Source organism: Microplitis demolitor, chromosome 3, assembly GCF_026212275.2.
Source record: "Microplitis demolitor isolate Queensland-Clemson2020A chromosome 3, iyMicDemo2.1a, whole genome shotgun sequence".
Taxonomy (NCBI): Eukaryota; Metazoa; Arthropoda; class Insecta; order Hymenoptera; family Braconidae; genus Microplitis; species Microplitis demolitor.
The window spans coordinates 296,403-318,085 of record NC_068547.1 but is presented as its reverse complement, the minus strand read 5'-3'; the positions used below and the strand labels follow the sequence as shown (position 1 = coordinate 318,085).

The window sequence follows — 21,683 nt, the reverse complement described above, 5'->3', positions numbered from 1 at the left end:
AAAAAAAAAAAAAAAGATGCTACAGAAAGAATAAAAAAAAAGGTTAAAGAAAAATTGGCAAGGAAAATAAAAAAAAAAGAAAACGGACAGTGGTTGGTGGTATACGATGGGCATTAGTTTTATTTTTCTGGCACAAGCCTAGGCTTTTACTCCTCGGGTACAATCAGATTAACGAGATACCTTTTTACAAATTAAATCCATTTTATTTTATATAAATCTATGAATTATTATTGCACAAACTATTACTACGTTTTCTTACTATTTATCGATTCCGAATCTGAAAATTTAAATTATTTTTCATTTTATCGTTATCTAGAACATCTATTTGAAGTAATCGATGAAAAAATAATGTTTTTTTTTCTTCAATATCTACTTAAAAATTTTACAATGCTATAAATCATATATTTTATATAGATATAAATATATCTTTAGATTGCTATAACACGAATAAAGTATTGTAACCAAAGATCATTTTATTTTGATAGATAGACTAAGGACTAAAAATGTAAATGTGAGTATAAATATCAATTGATTTTCTGTAAATAGACGAGTAATGAAGAAGCAATGTATAACAAACAAAAATAGAGATTTATCGTAAACCAGAGAGATAATTTCGAGTTGAGATCTCCTCAGAATATTCAAATAGACGGCTAGTAGTAGAATAGCGAGCGAGTAAGTCAATTTAGCACCACGTCCTTTTGCCTAATCCCGTTTCCCGGTCTGTTTCCTAAGAGAGCAGCTCGTTTCACGGTCGCACGATCGTGTTATCGAGTAGGGAGTGGTCCTCAGCGACTAGGGACCAGCAGAAACCTCCACAGAGCTTCACAGAGCTCCACAGACCTCTAAAGTCTAGATTTTAATGGATTAGGCCCTCTTGGCACAGCCATTGTTCCTCGATGTAACGATTCAACCGAAAAAGAACCCAGAATTTTATTTTTTTATTTTTTTAAGGACCCTACTTTACCCAGAGTCTACTAGAAAAATAGTTGTAATGAACGACAGAATGTCAGCTGCTGAAGAAAAAAAAAAAACGAATGAGGGAACTCTTGAAAAATTGCCAAAAAAAATTGTCTTTGTTTATTTATTTATTTTTTTTTTTTTTTTTTTTTTTTTTAGCTCAACCAACAGACCAGTGATACACTACTCACCCTATCGATTGGACTTGAACGAAGAGTAATAATGTTTGTTGGTATATAAGACTATATAATATCACACACCTACTCACTTAAATCGATCGAGTCACTTCTACAGCAATCTTTCATACCTATACGTTATTACTTTTTTTTCGCCTGAAGTAAACAGAAAATATTTAATTTACATATTCAAAGCTTTATTCATACATTTATTATTGACGTTTTAATACTAATATTTGTATGCTGCATTATAATTAAAAGCAAATCTCGTAAAATAAATATTAACTTACAAAAAAAATATATATTTCTCTCAGTGACTTTTGTTTATTTTTAATCAACATAAATAAATAAATGCAAGTAGAAAAGTAAAAGGAGTAATAGGTATTAAATAAATATTGGTAGAAAATAATATACAGGTTATTTTTTTTGTCATTAAAGTAACAAGTAACTATTAGTAGTAATACCTTAAGAATGGTGCGTCTTTTAAAATCTATAAGGGAAGTTTGTCACTAAGAATAACGTACTGGGGAGAAACATATTCTTGTAGCACACAAGAGTTGAGAGAGGTGATGGTAGTGGTGAAGGCCAAGAAAGTCTACAAAGTCCTTAGAGAGATGAGTACAAGTGAGAGGAATAACAAGACTGAGAGGAGAGCAAAAAATAAAGACAGAAAGAATAGAGCGTACGTGCCGACGCCGGTCGTCGTTGGAGCGTCGCAAAGTTCCAGGTGTCACTTGATTTATCGAAGCGACAGCTTCTACCGACGACTACGAGGACTACGACGACGACGACGACGACGACGACGACGACCGGCATCTAGAAATAGTAGCATGTACGCTAGTAAAGGAGGAACAAACTCTGTAGCAGTTGCAACATTTCTACGACTTAGCGGTGTTCCATATCCTTACTGTACACATCTAACCAACATCTAGCTCCTTCAAGGTAATGGTAATAGTATACTAGGTTTGGTTATATAGATATTGCTAGTAGTAGAAGTAGTAGAAATAGTAGTAGTAGTGGTAGTAATGGCGGTAGAAGGATTGGATTTAACGAATCGCAGACGACGATTCATTGGCAACGGCTCGTTGGACACTTGCTCGATAGATGCTCGACAATCGATGGCTACAGTAATAAAAAAAAATCAGGCTCAATAAATAAAAAAAAAACAAATGTTAAATAAAAAATTGAAGAAATATCGGTAAAGATAAAGGTACTCGGTCAACCGCCAAGTGGGTGCGGTTCATTGATCTGAAATAGTTTAAATTCTTTGCTTTATAGACAACTACATCCTGTACCCGTTAGTTCAACTAGATAATTATTTAATTGTTAATAATACAAATAACAATTGATGCACAGTTATAATAAAAAAAAAAGAGAAAAAAATAATCTTTACCGATTTTTATATATTTTTATATTTATCCATCCTAGTGTTTTTCGAACCGTTGGTTCCACACAACACGCTTATTTACGCATTTACGATAAAAATATGAATTTTAAATTCAATCAATTTTTTCAGACTACTGAAGCTAAAATTATTCACCAGCGTTATTTTTCTCTGTCCTATCATGATATTTTTATTTTTTAAAAAAATTTTTTCATAAAATAAACTTTTACGAAAATTTTACACAGCCGTTTTTTTTTTATTAAAAACATTGTTACTTTGTCACAAAAAAAAAAATACATATATATATAAAAGACAGCGGTGACAACGGGAGTTATTAAAATTGTGATTGAACGTCAGTTACGTGATAAAAGCACATGAGCACGCAATCGGGTAAAACCGCATACCCTTGTCTGATATTTCTAGTTGAATAAAAAACGCACAAAAGAAATATTTACTTACTGCTTTAGAACTCTGAATAATTATTTTTGAATTCATTCAATTTAAATGTCAAAAAAAGGTCAAATATGAACAAAATTTCTTATTACTTTTTTTTTTTTTTTTTTTTAATTTATATCAATAAAATTTAATTTGTAATTAAAGTTATTTAGCTGTAATACTATTGTTATTATAAAGTTTAGTATACTAAACACTCTATGAATTTACTTATATTTGTTGATAAAGAGTAAATATATTTTGAAATAACGGTTAGTATTAGAGATCAAAGTATGTATCCTTGTTAAAAGTTATCCAGGGAATTGAAGTTTCGGGTCAACATAGTAAACACAAGTGCTTATACACTCAAAGTCTATCCAACGGGTCGAGTTTTAAAACTCAATCATATATACATAGTTATTTTAGTACGTCAAAAAAAATAAAAAAATGATACACCGATTAAATAGCAATAAAAACTGAATTGCGTAAATTAAGAATCTTTAGTTTATAATAGGAAAAATAAAGAAAAAAACTAAAAATTATAAAGCAAGAAAAAAAAAGGTTGATCGTTATTTTTCTTTAGCCTTTTCCATTGGTTTCTTTTAATGGGTATCCAGGAACCAGGATGAAAAGCAATTCTATCGGTAAGAATCTTTACTACGCGCAAGGGAACACTATCCAAGTGCTGTGTAAATTTATCGTTTGAAAAATGTTGCCGAAGATAGGACAGTGAGTTGAGAAAGGGTGAATCACCCCCAAAATCACCTCTCACCGAGGTAAACTTTTAACAAAGTATAAGTAAGTATGTGTATGGGTTGTGTATGTGTATGTTCTCTCGGCTCGATGCTTGCTCGTGCACACTTTACGGAGCTGTAACTATGCAATGTTGACGAGGCATCGCTGTTGGCATAGACGATCAACCGAACCGTATCCATGATCCGTGTTAGGAAACGCTGCACTTGCTTCTGCGTTGTTCATTCTCGTGGATCTAATGTAATTATGAGACTTTCCTATGGTTCCTTCATTTTTTAAAACCCTAATCCATCGTACCGTCCACTCATGCAACAATGTTTTGTTTACTTTTCTATTCCCTTACTTCACTCATACGTAATATAAAAGAAAAAAAAAAAAAAAAAAAAAAAAAAAAAAAAAAAAACTTGTTAAAAGCATGTGTTTGTTTAATTTGAATATTTACATTTAAAAAACTAAAAAAAAAAATTACTTGAAATGATTTCAGGTCAATGAATCAAAATTATAGGTTTCATATTAAAAAAAAAAATTATATGTTGTAGACAAATATAAACATTAAACGAGATGGCTTTCAACTAACAATCAATCAAATTGAATATTGGATTTGAAAAAAAAAAAAAAAAAAAAAAACAAAAACTAAACAAAAAAAAAGAAATTGACATTTGTGGTTACTTTGCTTTTTGTGAATGTGATTCAGCAGACCAGAATGCAATGTCGGTTAAACCGTATCGGTTGCTGAATACTGAATAGCATAAAAAATAAAAAAAACAAACAAAAAATAAATAAATAAAAATAAAAGAAAGAAAATGTAATTGCAGGCAGAAAAAATTTTTCTACTCTCCTGTTTATTTCAATGGAACAATTCTTGAATTGGACAGGTCATTATTGCATAAAATTGCTGTCAATAGTAACTGTTCTCAATTTAGTTAAATGTCATACACAATATGAATATCGACTGAGTACTCACTGTTTAATTTAGTTTTTTTTCTCTTATTTTCTATAATTTCGTATATGTATTAAAATTTTTTAATCTGCGGTAGATGATTAAAACTTAATTGTAACATTAATTTGGACTTTTAAAAATTAATAATATTTATTAATCTAAATTATGAGGATCAAGAAAGCTGAATTTCTATTTCTCGCAAGCTCTGAGATTGCTTGTTATAAAAAATAGTTATTTGATAAATAAGAAAAAAAAGTTAATTTATTGGCTTGTAAAGTCGAAGAAAAAAATTGTTAGTTTAAATCAATGTCTATAGATATTATAAATTTTCAGCTGAAACAAAAAGCTTAAATTAACATGAGACTGATTAAAAGTGAACCTGCCATTCATTTTGAAGAAGCCATTAATTATTTTGTTAAACAATATTATATCGGAAAACAACTGACCAGTTCTATGAAAATTATCGGTGATTGAAAGCTACTATGTATCATATATTTTACTCCAACTAAATAATATCAGAATTTTTAAAATTATCAGCTTTTGTGTATTATAATTTGCTATATGTACCCACAGTAACTTGAAACAATATACGGTGACAGTATCGTATACTCAAAAATTAAACATTATTTTATTTTTCACCTGCGACTGTGCGAAAATTGCTAAATTTAAATATATATTTTTCTGGTATGAATTCAAATTTATATATCTATAATATTTTTTTTATATCTGTTTGTATTGATCAGTGTGACCTATGAAATTATCAATCAATGTACATTTCAAAGAGAATCAGTAATTAACTAATGGCTATTCCAAATTACGGTGGAAAGTAATCCAAATATAAAATTTTTCAAATATAAATAAATAATTGTTATTTGAATAAAAGTTGTAATGGATTGTGTAATTACGATACATTTGATCATTCACCGATACTATAACTTTGTCCTAGTGGGTTGAACTCCGACTAATCGTTACAAAATCCACTTTGACTGACACAGGAGGTTCCAATCTTCTCGGATTCTCTCTTGCCTTTATATAACTTGTCTGATCCTATTCGCTAGAGGCATTGAGTTCATCCTTACTTCCTGATTACTACCTTCTGTTTCTATTCAATCACCTCAAAGCCTCAATCGAAACCTTTATAAGTAACTTTTTTAATAAACATCAACATTGTAAAACTAATAACTCATACAATTAATTGAAAAATTTTTTAATAAATATTTATAATACAGTTTCTACTAATACTGCTTATAATGCAACAAAAATAAATAATCAAAACTTTTAAAAACTTTTAGTTTTTGCATCAAAAAGTTAGATAAATTTTTTTTTTTTTTTTTTTTTTTTTTTTTTTTTTTATATATATAAAATAATTTCATTTTAATTTTAACATTAATTGAATATAACTTTACTTTATTGTTGTGTACAAATGCTCTGTTAATTAATGTTTTAAAAATAATTACATATGTACAGGAATATACCTCCTAAATACACATTTGTGCACAAAAAAAAATATTATATATATTTCATATGATGCACGAAGTTTGTACTTATCATTATTATTATAAAGACAAATAATAGATTATCCATGTAATAAATAATAACAATTTACAAAGGAAATTAGTAACATAATTAATTATATATTAGCTATGTACAATGTATTTTCATTAATCACATCTACAAGGATATTTTACTAAAATTATGATGAATAATTTCACAAACATTATTGCGATTGCCATTTACCTCTATATGGGTTATCAGCACAAAGCACGCACCATTTACAACCAGATATTTTGAATATTTGTGTACGTTTGTTATTTAACATCCAATTTAAATTATTTTAACTAAAATTATTCAATATTTGCTTTAAATTAAAATTATAAAAATTTAATTCAAATTAACTCACTTTTTAATCCAAAATATAAAATCTTAATTGAGTATTGCCACTCAAATTGTCTTTCGTCAGTTTAATATTTTTGAATGATCGAGTTACTGAAGATTAAACATTGGGTAGGATTAATATATATGGACAAATTACATTTTTTATTACTTTTCATTTTAATGTAATTCTTACGAACAATTAAGGCGGGAGGGGAGGGGGATTCTCCCAAATTTGATTTTTGAAATGTTCTTTAAACACGGCAGCTGAAAATTTTTTCTATTCACTTTTAATATCATTATAAAAAAAAAAAAAAACATATTTGAGACCTCCCCTACATCAATTATTTATAAACAAAAAATAAAAAGATATCACCAAATATTTATTTTAAAGCTCATATATATTGATAATTTCAAAATTATTTTCATACTCAAATATTATAATTATCATTTAAATTACTAAAAAAAAATTATTTTTTTGCTGCTAGTGCGAAAAAAAATAAATGAACAAAAGTATAACGAAAAATGACATCTTTTGTGTATAAAAGAGTATAATATAAAAAAAGAATAAGATAATAATCTTTTTTACGTTTCCTTTTTCGCTACCATTTCCTTTCTACAATTTTCCGAATTTATTATTTAACACAAAAAGTTTTTAATTTATTACAAAAAATTTAATACAATACTAAAATATGCTAAACTTTTATGTTAATAATAATAAATTATTTGAATTATGATTTATTTTTAATTCAAAAAAGTATTATTATTTATATACTAATTTTAAAAAAAAAAAAAAATATTCTTCAATTTCAATGAGATAAAATTATCGTTTATTTGCATATCATATTGGACAGTAATAAACACTTTGAGTAATATAATATAATTTAATAATAATAATAATACTTTTTTTTTTTTTTCATTAGAATAATGAAAATTCAATTTATACTTAATATAATATCGCTTGTTGCAAATGAATTGACAAAGAAAAAAAAAGGAGAGAATTGAACCATTTCGATAATGAATATTTAAATATTCCATTTTATTTTTTATGGAAAATTTTCCGCTTGCTATATGTACTTGCAGGAGTATCTCTATGCTATTATTTATTACATATATATTAAGTAAATATTAAATATTACAAGTTATATAAGTGGAGTATGAAAAACAAACAACAAAAGTATAAAAAAGTAAAAATTTGGCTTACCAAAGACACGACCGGTTGCTCCAGTTTCAATGAGAAACCAAATAAGACAAGCGTAGATAATCCAATCCTGCCGACACACATTCATGTTGGCAAAGTTTTAGACGACTTTCCGGCCGTACTCTAGCTCTAGGACCACAATGGCTGCCACGATCTAACTCGATTACCACTGATTTTATCAAAAGATATACATATATACATACGTATATACATATATGTATATACCTTTGTCAGGAGGTGATTTTTAATAAATCGTATTCAGTGGTGCCGCACATCACCATACCCATGAGAATCTCTTGTCAACTTTTGATCTTTAAAACTTGCCGGTTCCATTGTTTTATACGTCTTATCTCAAAACTTTTACTATTTCACACTCCAGCATTTCTTGCCAAAGTATTTATATCACTGTCATTATTTCTCATAATATGTATTCATTATTCAGTTAAATTGATTTTATTTCAAATTACCAACGTTAATGTTTCATTCATACAACATAATATCTTATAGATTCTTACAATTATTTAATCTGTTACTTATCAAACCCCAACTTTATTATAAATTGATAGTCTCTTCAATAATTACATTAGTATTTCATCAGATTGTTGCTGATAAATATTTAAATAAAATCGTCTGTCTCGGTACCTTAATTCAATGATTATTGATTATACCAACTATTCAATCTATAGTTTATTATATAATTAATAAAATCAGTATATATCACTTGATAAAATTATTTGTACTGTAATAATGAAATTTGAATAGTAGGGCAAATCGTTTGGTTTTATTCTTCTTCTTGTTCTTTATTTCCCATTCTCTTGATCTCAAAAACTTTTAGTGGTGACCCCAAATGCTTTGATTCAAAGTTCCAACAATTCGATTCACTACTACTGCTAAAGTTGATAACGACTTGTCCACCCGAATTCACACCAATGGATAAAGAGTTTTACTTATTTATACTTCCTTCGATTATTATTTTTAACTTAAACTTTGTTATTATAATTATATTATGTATGCAACTATAATACTGTAATGCTAAAAAAAAAACCACAGTAATAAATTATGTAAAAAAAAAAAAAATAAAAAATTATCACAATTTATTGAAAACAATAAAAAGCATTAAAACTTAGTAATTAAAAACTAAAGACATTGATATAGAAAACAAAAGTTTAACAATAAAACATTTTTCTCGTGTTATTATTCTTGTTCGTTTTTATCTTTCGTTATATCTTTTTGCTAGTCTTCTTATTTCTTTGACTCTCACAAGGAAGATTCAAACAGATGCACAAACTCACTCAAGCGTAAAAGGATCCGAAGAATTTTATATAACTTAAAAATTTACACACGAGAATATATATAAAAATATGATCAGTAACACAGCCGGTATAAAATATATCTGTATATAAATAACTTGAGAAATTAAAAAAAAAAGGAGTATCGGTTGTCGAACCGGTTCCAAGTGATTGCGCGCCCAAGAATTGCTAATGTTTCCAGCTGAGTACTCGTTTGACCGTCACAGGAATACTCATTTTTCCATCAAAACATTTTAAATTTATATATGTATCACACACACATAGCACACATAAATGCAAACAAACAACGCACAGTAAATAAACTAATTGAATTTACTTATTATGGATCCAATATTCAATTCAAAGTTATTATTATTATTATTATTATTATTTATATTGTTAATTATTTTATTCAGCTAACAGTTACGCGCGCAAGTTATAGCAATATATATATATATATATATGTATATATATTTGTAAATTACCGCACGCGCACATAAATATCGTAAAGATGAAATACGCGAATGTATTCACTAAAATAAAGTATGTGTTGTATATATGTATATATACGTATCTATATATCTGGAGTCAGTGCGAGCTCAACAGAATCACGATTCGCACTGGTACGCCATCGAGCGTTGAGATACTTTACCAAACCATGTTTGATTCCGTCTCATTCTATTTCAACACTCTGTTTCTCTCACTCTCTTGAAGTAGTGAGTATGTTTGAGCGCGCGCGGCACATCATCCCCCAGTTTCAGTTCTATTCCCCGTTTTCCCTTTCCCTTTCCCTTTTCCGTGGCACCTACATTCGCGATTCCGCGGCGCGTTGTCGATGGACTTGCCGCGCATCAAGGGGTTTTGCGCGGGCGCATCACATCTAATCATACAAACCCCTCTTCTTAGTAAACCCCCTACATTCACATAAAGTTTCTCTAAAGCTAAATCATACCACTACACTAGACTACTCTACACACATAAGAAAAATAACACTTTTACACCTTAACATATTTAACTTAATAACCTGACTCGATTTTAAATATATTTGCTTATTTAAACTTCCATACCATCGTAGTCTCGAGTAATTATTTATTTAGTTTTTTTATTGGAGCAGAAATTTTGACACTGTCTTTAGAGATATTATTGTAAATAACTGTAATTAAAAATCCTGACATATTATTCAATAGTCATACAGAGATTAACAAAGAAAGATAATAACAACAATAATTATTAATTAAGTTGCTATTCATTTCATTGCATACAATTATAAATGAAAGACACATAGGACTAATTAGTAGCTTTTTTTTCACTATACAATACAACCATTTTCGTATTATAGTTATTTATAGTTGCTTTTGTTTCATTTCATAAAAAAGAAAAAAAAACTTGTGTATTTAACATTGTCTCTTTCAAACTGATATAAATACTTAAGTTTCATGTTTAATGTCATATGCAATGAGCTTTTTAAATTATGTTGAAAACTCGTATGTACTAATTTTTTAAAGATGCCAAGTTATAATTTACAGAAAAATATAAAACGAGATGAATAAAAAAAAAAAAAAATAATACTTTCATCGATTTTTATTAAGATTTAAAATTAATTCAAACAATTAAAAATTTAAACAATACATGAAGAAATAAAGAGATATTTGAAGATAATTAAAATTTACATTTAATCGACTTTTTTGAGTTGTGAATTTTTAGTAATTTATTAATTGAAAATACCAGCATCACGTGCCATGACATGAAATATTTTTATATCATCTTTAAAGCTAAATTATTTACAATATGTTCAGAAACAGTATTTCAGAGTTACACTAAAAGCTTTTTATTTTTTTTACGAAATTCACTTTAATCTGTATCATCAAGCTACGCATTATTTATAACTTTAAGTATAACAATGGACTTTGTAAATAATATTGTATTAATGAATCTAAAAAAAAAATGTGAGTAAGAGAATTTTTAAATTTACATTGGATGATAGAAAAAAATTTGTTCCTTTAGAGTGCCTGTACGGTCGCTACTGAAAGACTTTGATAGGTTATAACGTTCTTTTTAAACCCTGTTCTAATTCTCGAGCAAATAAACGCATCATTGCTCCGCCACAGATTTACCGATCGATCGGCCAGTGGATTTACCCAGAAAAACACAATTCGTGCGGAAACAGATGCGATTTTCAAAATGCTTTCAGCCAATCCCTCATGCCTCTAGAATTATTTTATTTTATTTATTTTTTCTTCTTTTTTTTTTATTTACACAATAGAATAATATCTACTTTCTCTCTGAAAATAAAATTTCATCGTCATTTCCGAATTATACATCTCTGAGCCATTTTTTTTTGTTTTTCAATAATGTTAGGTTAATCCAAACCTTTTTCGTTATCTTGAAAAAAATTTTCATTATTTTCCTTTATCAAAATTGAAGTTGAGTCTCCCCCGTAAATGCTAAATATATTACGCACCGGTAATATGGTAATCATAAAATAAAAAAAAAAAAAAGGCATTATGTATATTCTCACTTATCCGTTTAGCATTGTAAAATAATATCAAGTGTATTAGGTACAATGACTATATAACCCTTAAGGCATTTCATATTTTTTTATATAAAGAATACTACAAACGTGTGTCTCGCAACAATTTAAAGTCCCCAATGAAATTCCATCTGGTACTGCCAGTTATGTATCACTTTTATATTACAGCCTCTTGGCGATATGCTAAAGTGGCGAATCCCAAAGCGACTATTTTACCACTCGAGCATTCTTTTTAAATCCACAATGGAAAGAGATTCATAAGATTTTTACGCCGATATCGGTTACCGAGAAACAAACTACTAAAGAAACATTACTCAATAAAAACATAACACCAATGTTGTAAATAAATTGTTTAAAAATCGACAATAAATAGTAACAAAGAAATAAAAATAAATTAAGTATAAAAATGTCATCCAAGTTTTATTATCAAGTGATGCAAAACGAGTGGTTTGTACGTACTTCTAGCAAGCAATGGAAGCCTCAGACTTAAGCCTCCGTAGCATTTCCCGACACTACTCTGCCGACGTCGCCATTATTTTTCAACGCGACTCAGCCCGTCGCACAACCTTCCTGTCTAAATGTAAGCTTGGTGATATTTACACCGGTTTATCTTTGATTTATGCCTATTTTTTCGAGCCTCGACACCTTAGTAGAATTACTCGCGCCCATCTGTCGGACGTAGTTTTGTATTATCAAGGATGAAAATAAGGGCTCGAAAGGAACAAAAAAGAAAAATTAATATATATATATATAGTAATACTTGTATATAATGTACTTAGGTGAAGGTTATATACTAAAAGTCTTTTTATATTTCACTATATATTGAGAATAAGTCGTATTATATTTAATTCCTGTGTCTTTATTGGGGTATGAGGGTTCTAAGATTATATATGTATGTATATTTGATTATGGTGGTAGTTTTGTTACGACAAAATATGCTTAAGACGATTGTCTCGTATACCCTGTGGCAAGATTCCAATCCTGTGAATGTAAAATGAAGATAAACCCCGTGAGACTAGGTTCCCCATTGCACATTATGAGAGCCAGCCACGTCTTAGCCTCGAGGCATCACCTCCACCACCAGCATTAGGTACCACCAACCCATATAGTCACTCTGCGTTAATGTTGTCATTATGCTTATATACATTAGCATTAAAGTTCCTCCCAACAATTTAACCAATAACCACTAAATTTATATATTTTTTTGTATCCAGTAATGCACACAGTAATAAAAGCTTATCCTTCTTTTCTCCATCTATATTTTTCTCAATTTATCTATAAATTGTTTTATTGAAAAGGTTAATTTTAAGTTTAAGTTTCACTATATTTTGAAAAATTGGTGTATTACCGTAGGGTGGACGGTGTGGCTCAATAAGTTACAGATAAAATTCAACGGAATATATTAAAGAGCGGTAACCAACACGATAAAATCTTAATAAACTGCTGTATTATTTAATGACTTGGTGGCCTGCTGAGACGAATAGTGATAAATCTGATCCATTATTTATTTATATTTATCCCCGGCAATATTTTTTTTTTAGTAACGGCAACAAAATATGATTGATGCTCAGACTACAGAGTAGGATTCACAGTTGAGATAACGTTATTCGTCTCTACACTCAACTTCAGTTTCCACCCCTGGAAAAAGACGCGAGCTAACTTTCCAACAACATATATATGTATAGACATTGGAGTGAAAAATAAAAAGTGAACAAAACTAAACTCATTCGCATTCATAGTATGCCAAGCATCACGTAAAGGGTGAGGGTTACAAAATAGGATGAATACTTTTTACTACCATTTCCAATTCATTTTACTACTCTATAAACAATGTAAACTGCGTGAATGTGTAAATAACTTATTTAACTCCATGTTAACTGCAAGATTCTCTTTTCAATTGATTTAAATATTTATTTTATTTTTATATGTAAACAACTTTATAATATATGTTTATATTTTTCATTTAATTATAAGAAAATAATTATTTATAAATTTAAACATAAAAGTTTCCAAATAATTTAAATTCTTTTTATATTTACAGATTCTGATATTATTATTATTATATAACTTAAAAGCAAATATTACAAATGGAATACGAATTTTAGAAAATTTCATACAAAACAATATCTTTTCAACTCTACAATAGATGAATCTTGTTGTCTCTTACTAACAAACATTTAATTATACTGATTCAATTTTTTACCACATACTGCTGAAACATATAATAAACGGTATAATATAAAACAAAAAATTAAACCATTTAAGTATGTAATTTTGCTGTAACGCGTAGTCTATTTGTTTTAATTAATATATGAAGAAGTAGACCTAGACAAAATATAATCACTGAAACAATTAAAATTTTTTTATCCACAATGCGTTAAATTCTGTACTATGTATTTATAAAAAAAAAATTTTTATTTTCAGGCAAAATTGAATCCCCTGAAGAAATGAACAAAAGTTTTTTTTTTTTTTTTCGTATTTTAAAAATAATAGAGCATGTAAGGTCATCCTCGTGTAAATTTAAATAAGTAACATTAACCATTAATCAATAAATATTAATTAATTGAAGAAACGACCAGACAAAGTATTTAAAAATAAGTGTATAATATTCTCTTGAAAAATTTCTTAAAGCATGCTTGAACACTACGTTTCGCAGATACTCATCAACGATTCTCTGCTTGCAAAACAAACACTACTAAGTCAACGAAAGCTTGAAAACTGAATTAAAGTGAGGGCAACGGCTTCAATCCCACACCTTCTCTTAGCTTTCATTGACTTGCTTTTATTTTGTTTTTTCTCTTTTTAAAACAATTCTAAAAAGGTTCATTCCGCTAATTTGTTTACTAGTGCCTAGAAGCTCATTGACATGTGCTATACGTGCATAAACTTAAATTCATCATTTATTTCTTCTGTATTACTAAATTTTCGGTGTATACATGAATCACGAGAAATAGAAAAAAAAAAGTCTTTAACTCTGAAAACATTTATAATTCTATAGCTTGTTCTACTCCACATTCTCATAGGAGAATAATTCAACAATGTATATCAAGTTAATATTCAACCGTAAAGTTTATATCTTATTTATTTTAGCCGTCTGAGATTGGCTGTAAAAAAACAATGAGATACACAGTAAAGTCTGGGAAATTAATAATCAATCGATTTTTATGTATATTCAATATTATGATTTAATATTATTTACATTTATGAAAAAATTTTTTAATAATTTTTCAATTGACAATGGGTTTCTATTGTAACAGTAGATGAATAGAAAAATTTTCTCAAACATTGCGGATTATGTTTCCGATAACCAGTTGAGCTCAATTTAACGTCCGACAAATCTTACATAGCATGAATTGGTTTACATAAAATTAAGCTCAATGGGTTATTAGAATGTCTTAAGACATTATTGAGTTAACTTTTGAATTGATAATGTAAATTTCTGTACTTTAACATGCACTTTTTTTAGCAGATTATCAGCAAATGCACAGTGCGAAAAATATTACTTTTCATCCCTTGATACCCACACCTTGCTCAGCAAGTTCTGCAGTGAAACATTTTCGGCTAACTTAACGACAAGTTTTTAGCAAGCCTTGGCTAGATAATACTTGTATGCAAATTAACTGCCGTCATATAAATGTAATTTGACAGAAAAACTTGCCCTCAATTTAAAGTGAAACTTTCAATCAACTTAACGTCATTGTCTGACAGTAATATTTGTAGTCAAATGAATTCAAGTTACAGACAATTTACTGTCAACTTAAAGGTAATTGCTTGCTCTCCAACACTTTCTATTAAATTGACTTCAGAATACGGTCGTAGCTTCAAGTTAACTTACGGTTTATAAGGTGGCTATCAATGTAATTTTATTTACTACCAATAGATAAAATAAATTTTTTGACATACTATAGTTTATAGTGTCCACAGACAGACATTGGACTGACATCTTACGAGCAGCCACTGAATTACTTCTCTGTGATTGGTAATAAAAACTTGATACTATTGCATGGGTGAGATGGTAATATGTCAGACGCTACAATAAATAAACAATTTATTTTTAATCTAGATCTGTAAATTATTATTGTTTATAAAAATAAAAAATGAATTTAGAACTACTAGGTATGTATTTTATTATTAAGTTATTAAATTTTATTTATTTTTATTAATAATTAAGTTTATTTCAATAGAATCATTTGGACAAAATTATCCAGAGGTAAGTTGTTGTTTAATAAATATAATATAATAAATCGAAAAATATTAAATTTTTTTCGTTATTACTAATAGGAATTCGATGGAACACTTGATTGTATATCACTTGCAGTAACATGTACATTTAATAAAAGAGGGACATTATTAGCTGTTGGGTGCAATGACGGTAGAATTGTTATATGGGATTTTTTAACTCGTGGTATTGCTAAAATAATAAGTGCACATGTACATCCTGTTTGTTCACTGAGGTATGTAAATAATTTTATTTTATTTAAAAGATATAATTATTATATATAAAATTTAATAATAAATAGCTGGTCGAGAAATGGGCATAAATTGCTGAGCGCGTCAACAGACAACAATGTTTGTATATGGGATGTATTATCCGGAGAATGCGATCAAAAATATCGTTTTCCATCTCCGATATTGAAAGTACAATTTCATCCACGAAATTCAAATAAATTTTTAGTCTGCCCAATGCGACATGCTGCCGTTATGGTTGATGTTGAAGGAACACATCGAATTATTCCACTAGATGAAGATGTACGTTGATGAAAAATTATATTATAATATTATTTAATGCTTAAATAATTTATTTAAATTTGAAAGAGCTTTTTAAAGCTGGTAGACGTTTAATTTAACAAATAAAATTATTTACTTTCCATTAAACATTAAATTGAATATTTATAATATTTTAATTGCAGAGTGATTTGAATATCGTCGCGTCTTTTGATAGACGGGGTACTTATGTATACACAGGAAACGCCCGTGGGAGAATTCTCGTACTTGATTCCGAGTCATTAGCTATAAAAGCCTCTTATAAAATATCACAGGGCACTGCTAGCAATACCGCTGTTAAGAGTATTGAATTTGCACGACGCGGTTCTTGTTTTCTTGTCAATACTTCTGATCGTGTAATACGTGTTTACGATAGCACTGAAATATTAGCTTGTGGTAAAGACGGTGAGCCAGAACCGATACAAAAATTGCAAGATTTAGTTAACAAAACAATGTGGAAAAAATGCTGTTTTTCGGGTGACGGTGAATATGTTTGTGCTGGTTCTGCGAGACAGCATGCGCTATATATTTGGGAAAAAAGTATCGGCAATTTAGTTAAAATTTTACATGGTACCAAAGGAGAACTCTTACTTGATGTTGTGGTAAATTTTTATTATTTAAATAATTAAATAAATTAAAATTTATTTATTGTCTGATGTATATTTAAAATTTTAATTCCAGTGGCATCCAGTCCGACCAATAATAGCATCAATTTCATCTGGAGTTGTGTCTATTTGGGCACAAAATCAAGTTGAAAATTGGTCAGCGTTTGCACCAGACTTTAAAGAATTGGACGAAAATGTCGAATACGAAGAGAGAGAAAGCGAATTTGATTTGAGTGATGAAGATAAATCTGTTGTACAGGGCGAGGAAGCTCAGGATGAAGAAATAGAAGTTGACGTAGCGGCTATTGACAGAGTCGCCGCTTTTTGCAGCTCCGATGAAGAAACAGAAGACGTTGGTACATTACAATTTTTGCCAATTGCTCCAGATGTTGAAGAACCTGAAGACCAAGCTGCTGCACAAGAGCCACCCAACAAAAAACATCGATCCCATGATATCCACTTGCAAAATGCCCCTGAGAACGGTAACTTTTTTATACTTTATCATATAAATATACACCAAAATTTTTATAAATTATTTAATTTTTAATATTTATTAATCATATTAATAGATGTTTTTATTGTCGGAAAAATTACAAAATAGTTAAATCTTATTAAAATTTCAGTTACTTTGCTAAAATGCATTATTTATTTATTCTTAATGACATTTCAATCATTTATTATTTAAACTTTATTGGTTATTGAAATGTTAAATAAATTTATTGTCTCCTATTGATTTAGTTCTTTCATTTTCGCGTCTTAGTTTGATTCATAAATATTTAATCCATCAATCATTACTAATTAAAAATTATATATTTATTTTCAGAAACTCATCCATTGTTAAATAAAGGCAAAGATAAACCCACTGCTAAAAAAGGACGCCCGCGACTTGAACATCGCAAGGGAAAATAATTTTATTTTTTAAATATAAATACTTTAATAATTAATATCTTTTTTTTAAGTATAAACCTATCAACTATTAAATAATTATTTATGATTTAAAATATGATAGATCTTTAAACAGTAACAAATTAGCTGATGTCACTAATACTACTAAATTTATCAATGATAAACATTAACATGCTAAACGAAAACGCCATAAAAAAAAAAGAGCCTTGTAATTTTTTGAGGTTTGACTTTTACTCACACACTTATTTTTTAATTAGTACATGAATGCGCGCCCTATCAATATAAATTTAAATATTTTCGCAAACCCAAAAAATATTTTCTTCATCAAGAATGTGCTGCCGTTTGTCTTAACGCGGCAAATTCAAGTACTGCGATATTAATGATTTTTTGTTTTTAAATTCTCACCGTCGTTCAAAGGTTATGTTATAATCCATATATATATATAATATGTATATATATTGCGATAAAAACAAAATGAAACAAGGAATGACAGATAAATAAATAAATCTTATCTATTAAAATATTGAGTTTTGATAAACCTGCTAATTGGTTAAAGTTAAAAACAAAAAATATATACATGTAAATTATTGGCAAAAAAGTAGAATGTATTTCTCAAGATTAATTAGAAAAACATTTGATAAATTATCAAATGTACAGCAACAAACAGTGCAAGGTGTAGAATTAATGCAATTTGCATTTTTTCGAAGTGGAATAATATTGATAGCGTCAATTGTCGCTGTATGGATATCGATATTTCTTTATACAGCATTTTATTATGCTTATATGCCAAATATGCAACACACACGTCCAGTTCATTTACAATTTAAGTGAGTATTGTATCTATATATTTTTTTTAATTTTTGAATTATCGTAATAACTGTAATTACTCTGAACCAATCATTGCCATGATGAGTATTTTAGAGCCATGGTTGTCACAGTAATGATGGATTCTATAGCAACCGTTACCATAGCATTGAATGCTATTATTCAATTGGCTGCATTATTTTAATATTATTGCTATTAAAATTAAATTAATTATCATTTATAATCCATTGTGATTTTTATTATTATTATTATTATTTAATTAATTTGATTATAATATAATCCAACAATCAAGTATGTCATTTAATATTATTATTTTAAATTAACAATTTTATAAAAAATTAATTATCCGTTTTAAATAAGTAATCAAAAGCTTTGTCTACAATTGTCTATAATTACAAAAAATATTTTTATACTTTTACTGTAATTATTATTTTATTATCAATATAAAATTAAAAAAAATAGTGGTAGTAAACGTTAGAGGAAAAGTAATTAAAATTTAATTATCAGATCATGTGAGGATTTAAAAGGCATATGTAGCTATCCGACAGCATCTGTTCAATTAACTAAAAAACAACAATTGTTGATGGTTGGACAGCCGTATAAAATAAATTTATATTTAGAAATGCCGGAATCAACAGTAAACAAAGAACTTGGTAATTTTATTGATTGATATTGATTAGAGATCGATTAAAACATAAATTTAAATAATAAATTATCTATAGGGATGTTTTTGGTATGTTCATCATTATCAAGCCGTGATGGTTTTCAAGTTGATAATTCTTGTAGGCCAACAATGTTACATTATCGAAGTACATTGCTCCATTTTCTCACAACACTTATATTTTCACCAATGCTGGTTTTCGGTACACGTGAAGAAAAACAACATATTGTAGTAGAGTTATTTAGTAATTTTGAGGAAGATCAAGTAAGTTTAATTAAAATATAAAAACTTAACAAGGATACACTGTAATTAATTTTGAGTCAATGATTTGGTGTTAAATATTGGACCTTGTGAATTAAATCATTCACACCGCCAATACCATAAATATATATGTTATTTATTTATTTATAACTCGATTACTTCGAAACTAGGTATTCAATTTATATTTTAAAATCATTTACATAAATAATAATAATAATAATAATAATAATATACTAATGCTGCAGACTATACATTATTTGATAATTTTGAATTATAGATTATAATATCAGACAATATTTGAACTAATAAAACCAAACGGTGTGAAAGAAAACATTTATACCGTGTTAACAGTACACCGCTTGATGTTTCACACCAAGCAGAACGTATAAAGTCTTCGAGGACCATTTTCACACTAAAAATTTTTTACAGTGTAGGGGTCTGTATTTTTTTTATCATTCACACAGTAAATGAAAAACTTGTCCATGTTTTTGACTTAAACAAATGAAAATTTAAAAAAAAATAATAACTTAAATCGCTAGATTATAGACTATAGTGCATTGAGTCTTGTTTGAAAAAAATACTTGGACAGAAATAACTACCGACCCTCCTTAAATAAGATAATTAACTTGTTGTTGTAATTTTATATTAAAAACTATCTTGATAATGACAACATCAGCCTAGCGATTAAAGAGAGTTATTCAATAAATAATATAATTGTTATTTGTCAAATTTGAATAAACATATTAAATAGCAAATATCGACAATAGTATAAAATTAATAAAACGTTATTACAGAGTCATCCTGTAACATCTATTGAAATCCAAATTCAATCACGATTTATTGAATTTTATTCAGCAACTATTGGAATTCATGCTCATTTGTCTGGATTAAGATATTTAATGTTTCATTGGCCAATATCTGCTGCCATTGTTGGCATCACAACAAATTTATTTTTTATATCGCTTATTTGTATATTGTCATATTTACATTTTACACATGAAGACGATCTTCAAGATGAACAATTTAATTATGAAAAAGGTCAAATGGAAAAAAATAGTAGTGATAAAAATAGTACTGACGGTTGGTATTGTTCCAATCATTGCGGTTTTAAAAATTCATTAAATCTATGAGACTAAAAAAAAAATTTATTGCAGTATCATCAGAATCTTCTTCAATAGAAGATGCATCTTTACTTGATGACATTATTAAAAGTACCAACGAATCTAATAAATTAGAGTTAAATTTACCACAAGATAAATCACATTATATTGAAGAAATTAAATCAATAGCAAGTGAACCAGTTTCAAATAAATAAATTTTAAATATATTATATTGCATACATCGAGGCTATATACAAAGGACTAATTATTTTAATTTTATAGATTCATCGAAATTATACTATTTCTATAAATATTTAATTCGACTTATATATGTATATAATTGTAACTTTTTCATAATATAAATATAATACTTTTAACGATGGTATAAATATTTAAGTTTGACTTGTCTCATATATAAGATCTTTTAGTACTTGTCAAAATTAATAGCTATTAAAATTTAATATTTTAAATTACGTATTATAATTTTTTATAATCGTTAAGTTCGTATTAATATTCAAGTTACCTCGTTATCATGACTGATGAAGCAAATTGCTAAAGATATACAAAGTTAAAAATTTATAAAATTTAAATCAAAATCCACCTGATATAATATATCGTAAAAAATTAAATAAGTAAGTGAGCAAATGCATTATTAAATTTTTTAAATTTTATAATGAAACAAAGATTAACTAATATAAACAGTAAAGTATAAATATATATTATTTATATATAAATGATATGTAGGTTTATTTTTTCACAGGAAATATTGAATGTGCGTAAGTCATGCATAGAAAATATTTCTTGAGTAAATAGTGGAAATAGTTTCCTAGAAAATGAAAAAAAAAATTACAAAATAAATATAGAGTGACAGTATATAGTGTATGCTTTACGGCGTCGCACATTATGCAGAGAAATCCATTAAAATGATTGATTTATTTTTTTTTTTTTTTTTTTTTTTTTACTATAAATTTATATTTAGTTTTATATAAATTTATTATTCATTACGAAATTCAAAAGCGGTAAAGTA

At 27.8% G+C, this 21,683-nt stretch overlaps 2 protein-coding genes across 2 annotated transcripts; both read left to right on the top strand.

Moving 5' to 3' along the window:
- The first annotated feature begins 15,541 nt into the window (after positions 1–15,541).
- Positions 15,542–17,819, top strand: LOC103573691 (retinoblastoma-binding protein 5 homolog). The gene is made up of 7 exons (XM_008552877.2): positions 15,542–15,650; positions 15,719–15,744; positions 15,816–15,988; positions 16,055–16,283; positions 16,445–16,900; positions 16,980–17,385; positions 17,727–17,819. Exons 1-7 carry the CDS (start codon positions 15,632–15,634, stop codon positions 17,810–17,812), a joined length of 1,395 nt encoding a protein of 464 aa, XP_008551099.1. The 5' UTR covers positions 15,542–15,631; the 3' UTR covers positions 17,813–17,819.
- Positions 17,820–18,412: 593 nt separating this feature from the next.
- Positions 18,413–21,010, top strand: LOC103573692 (seipin). The gene is made up of 5 exons (XM_008552878.3): positions 18,413–18,636; positions 19,142–19,287; positions 19,357–19,559; positions 20,351–20,636; positions 20,711–21,010. The coding sequence occupies exons 1-5, from the start codon at positions 18,413–18,415 to the stop codon at positions 20,869–20,871; spliced, it is 1,020 nt and encodes a 339-aa protein (XP_008551100.1). The 3' UTR covers positions 20,872–21,010.
- The last annotated feature ends 673 nt before the right edge of the window (positions 21,011–21,683 follow it).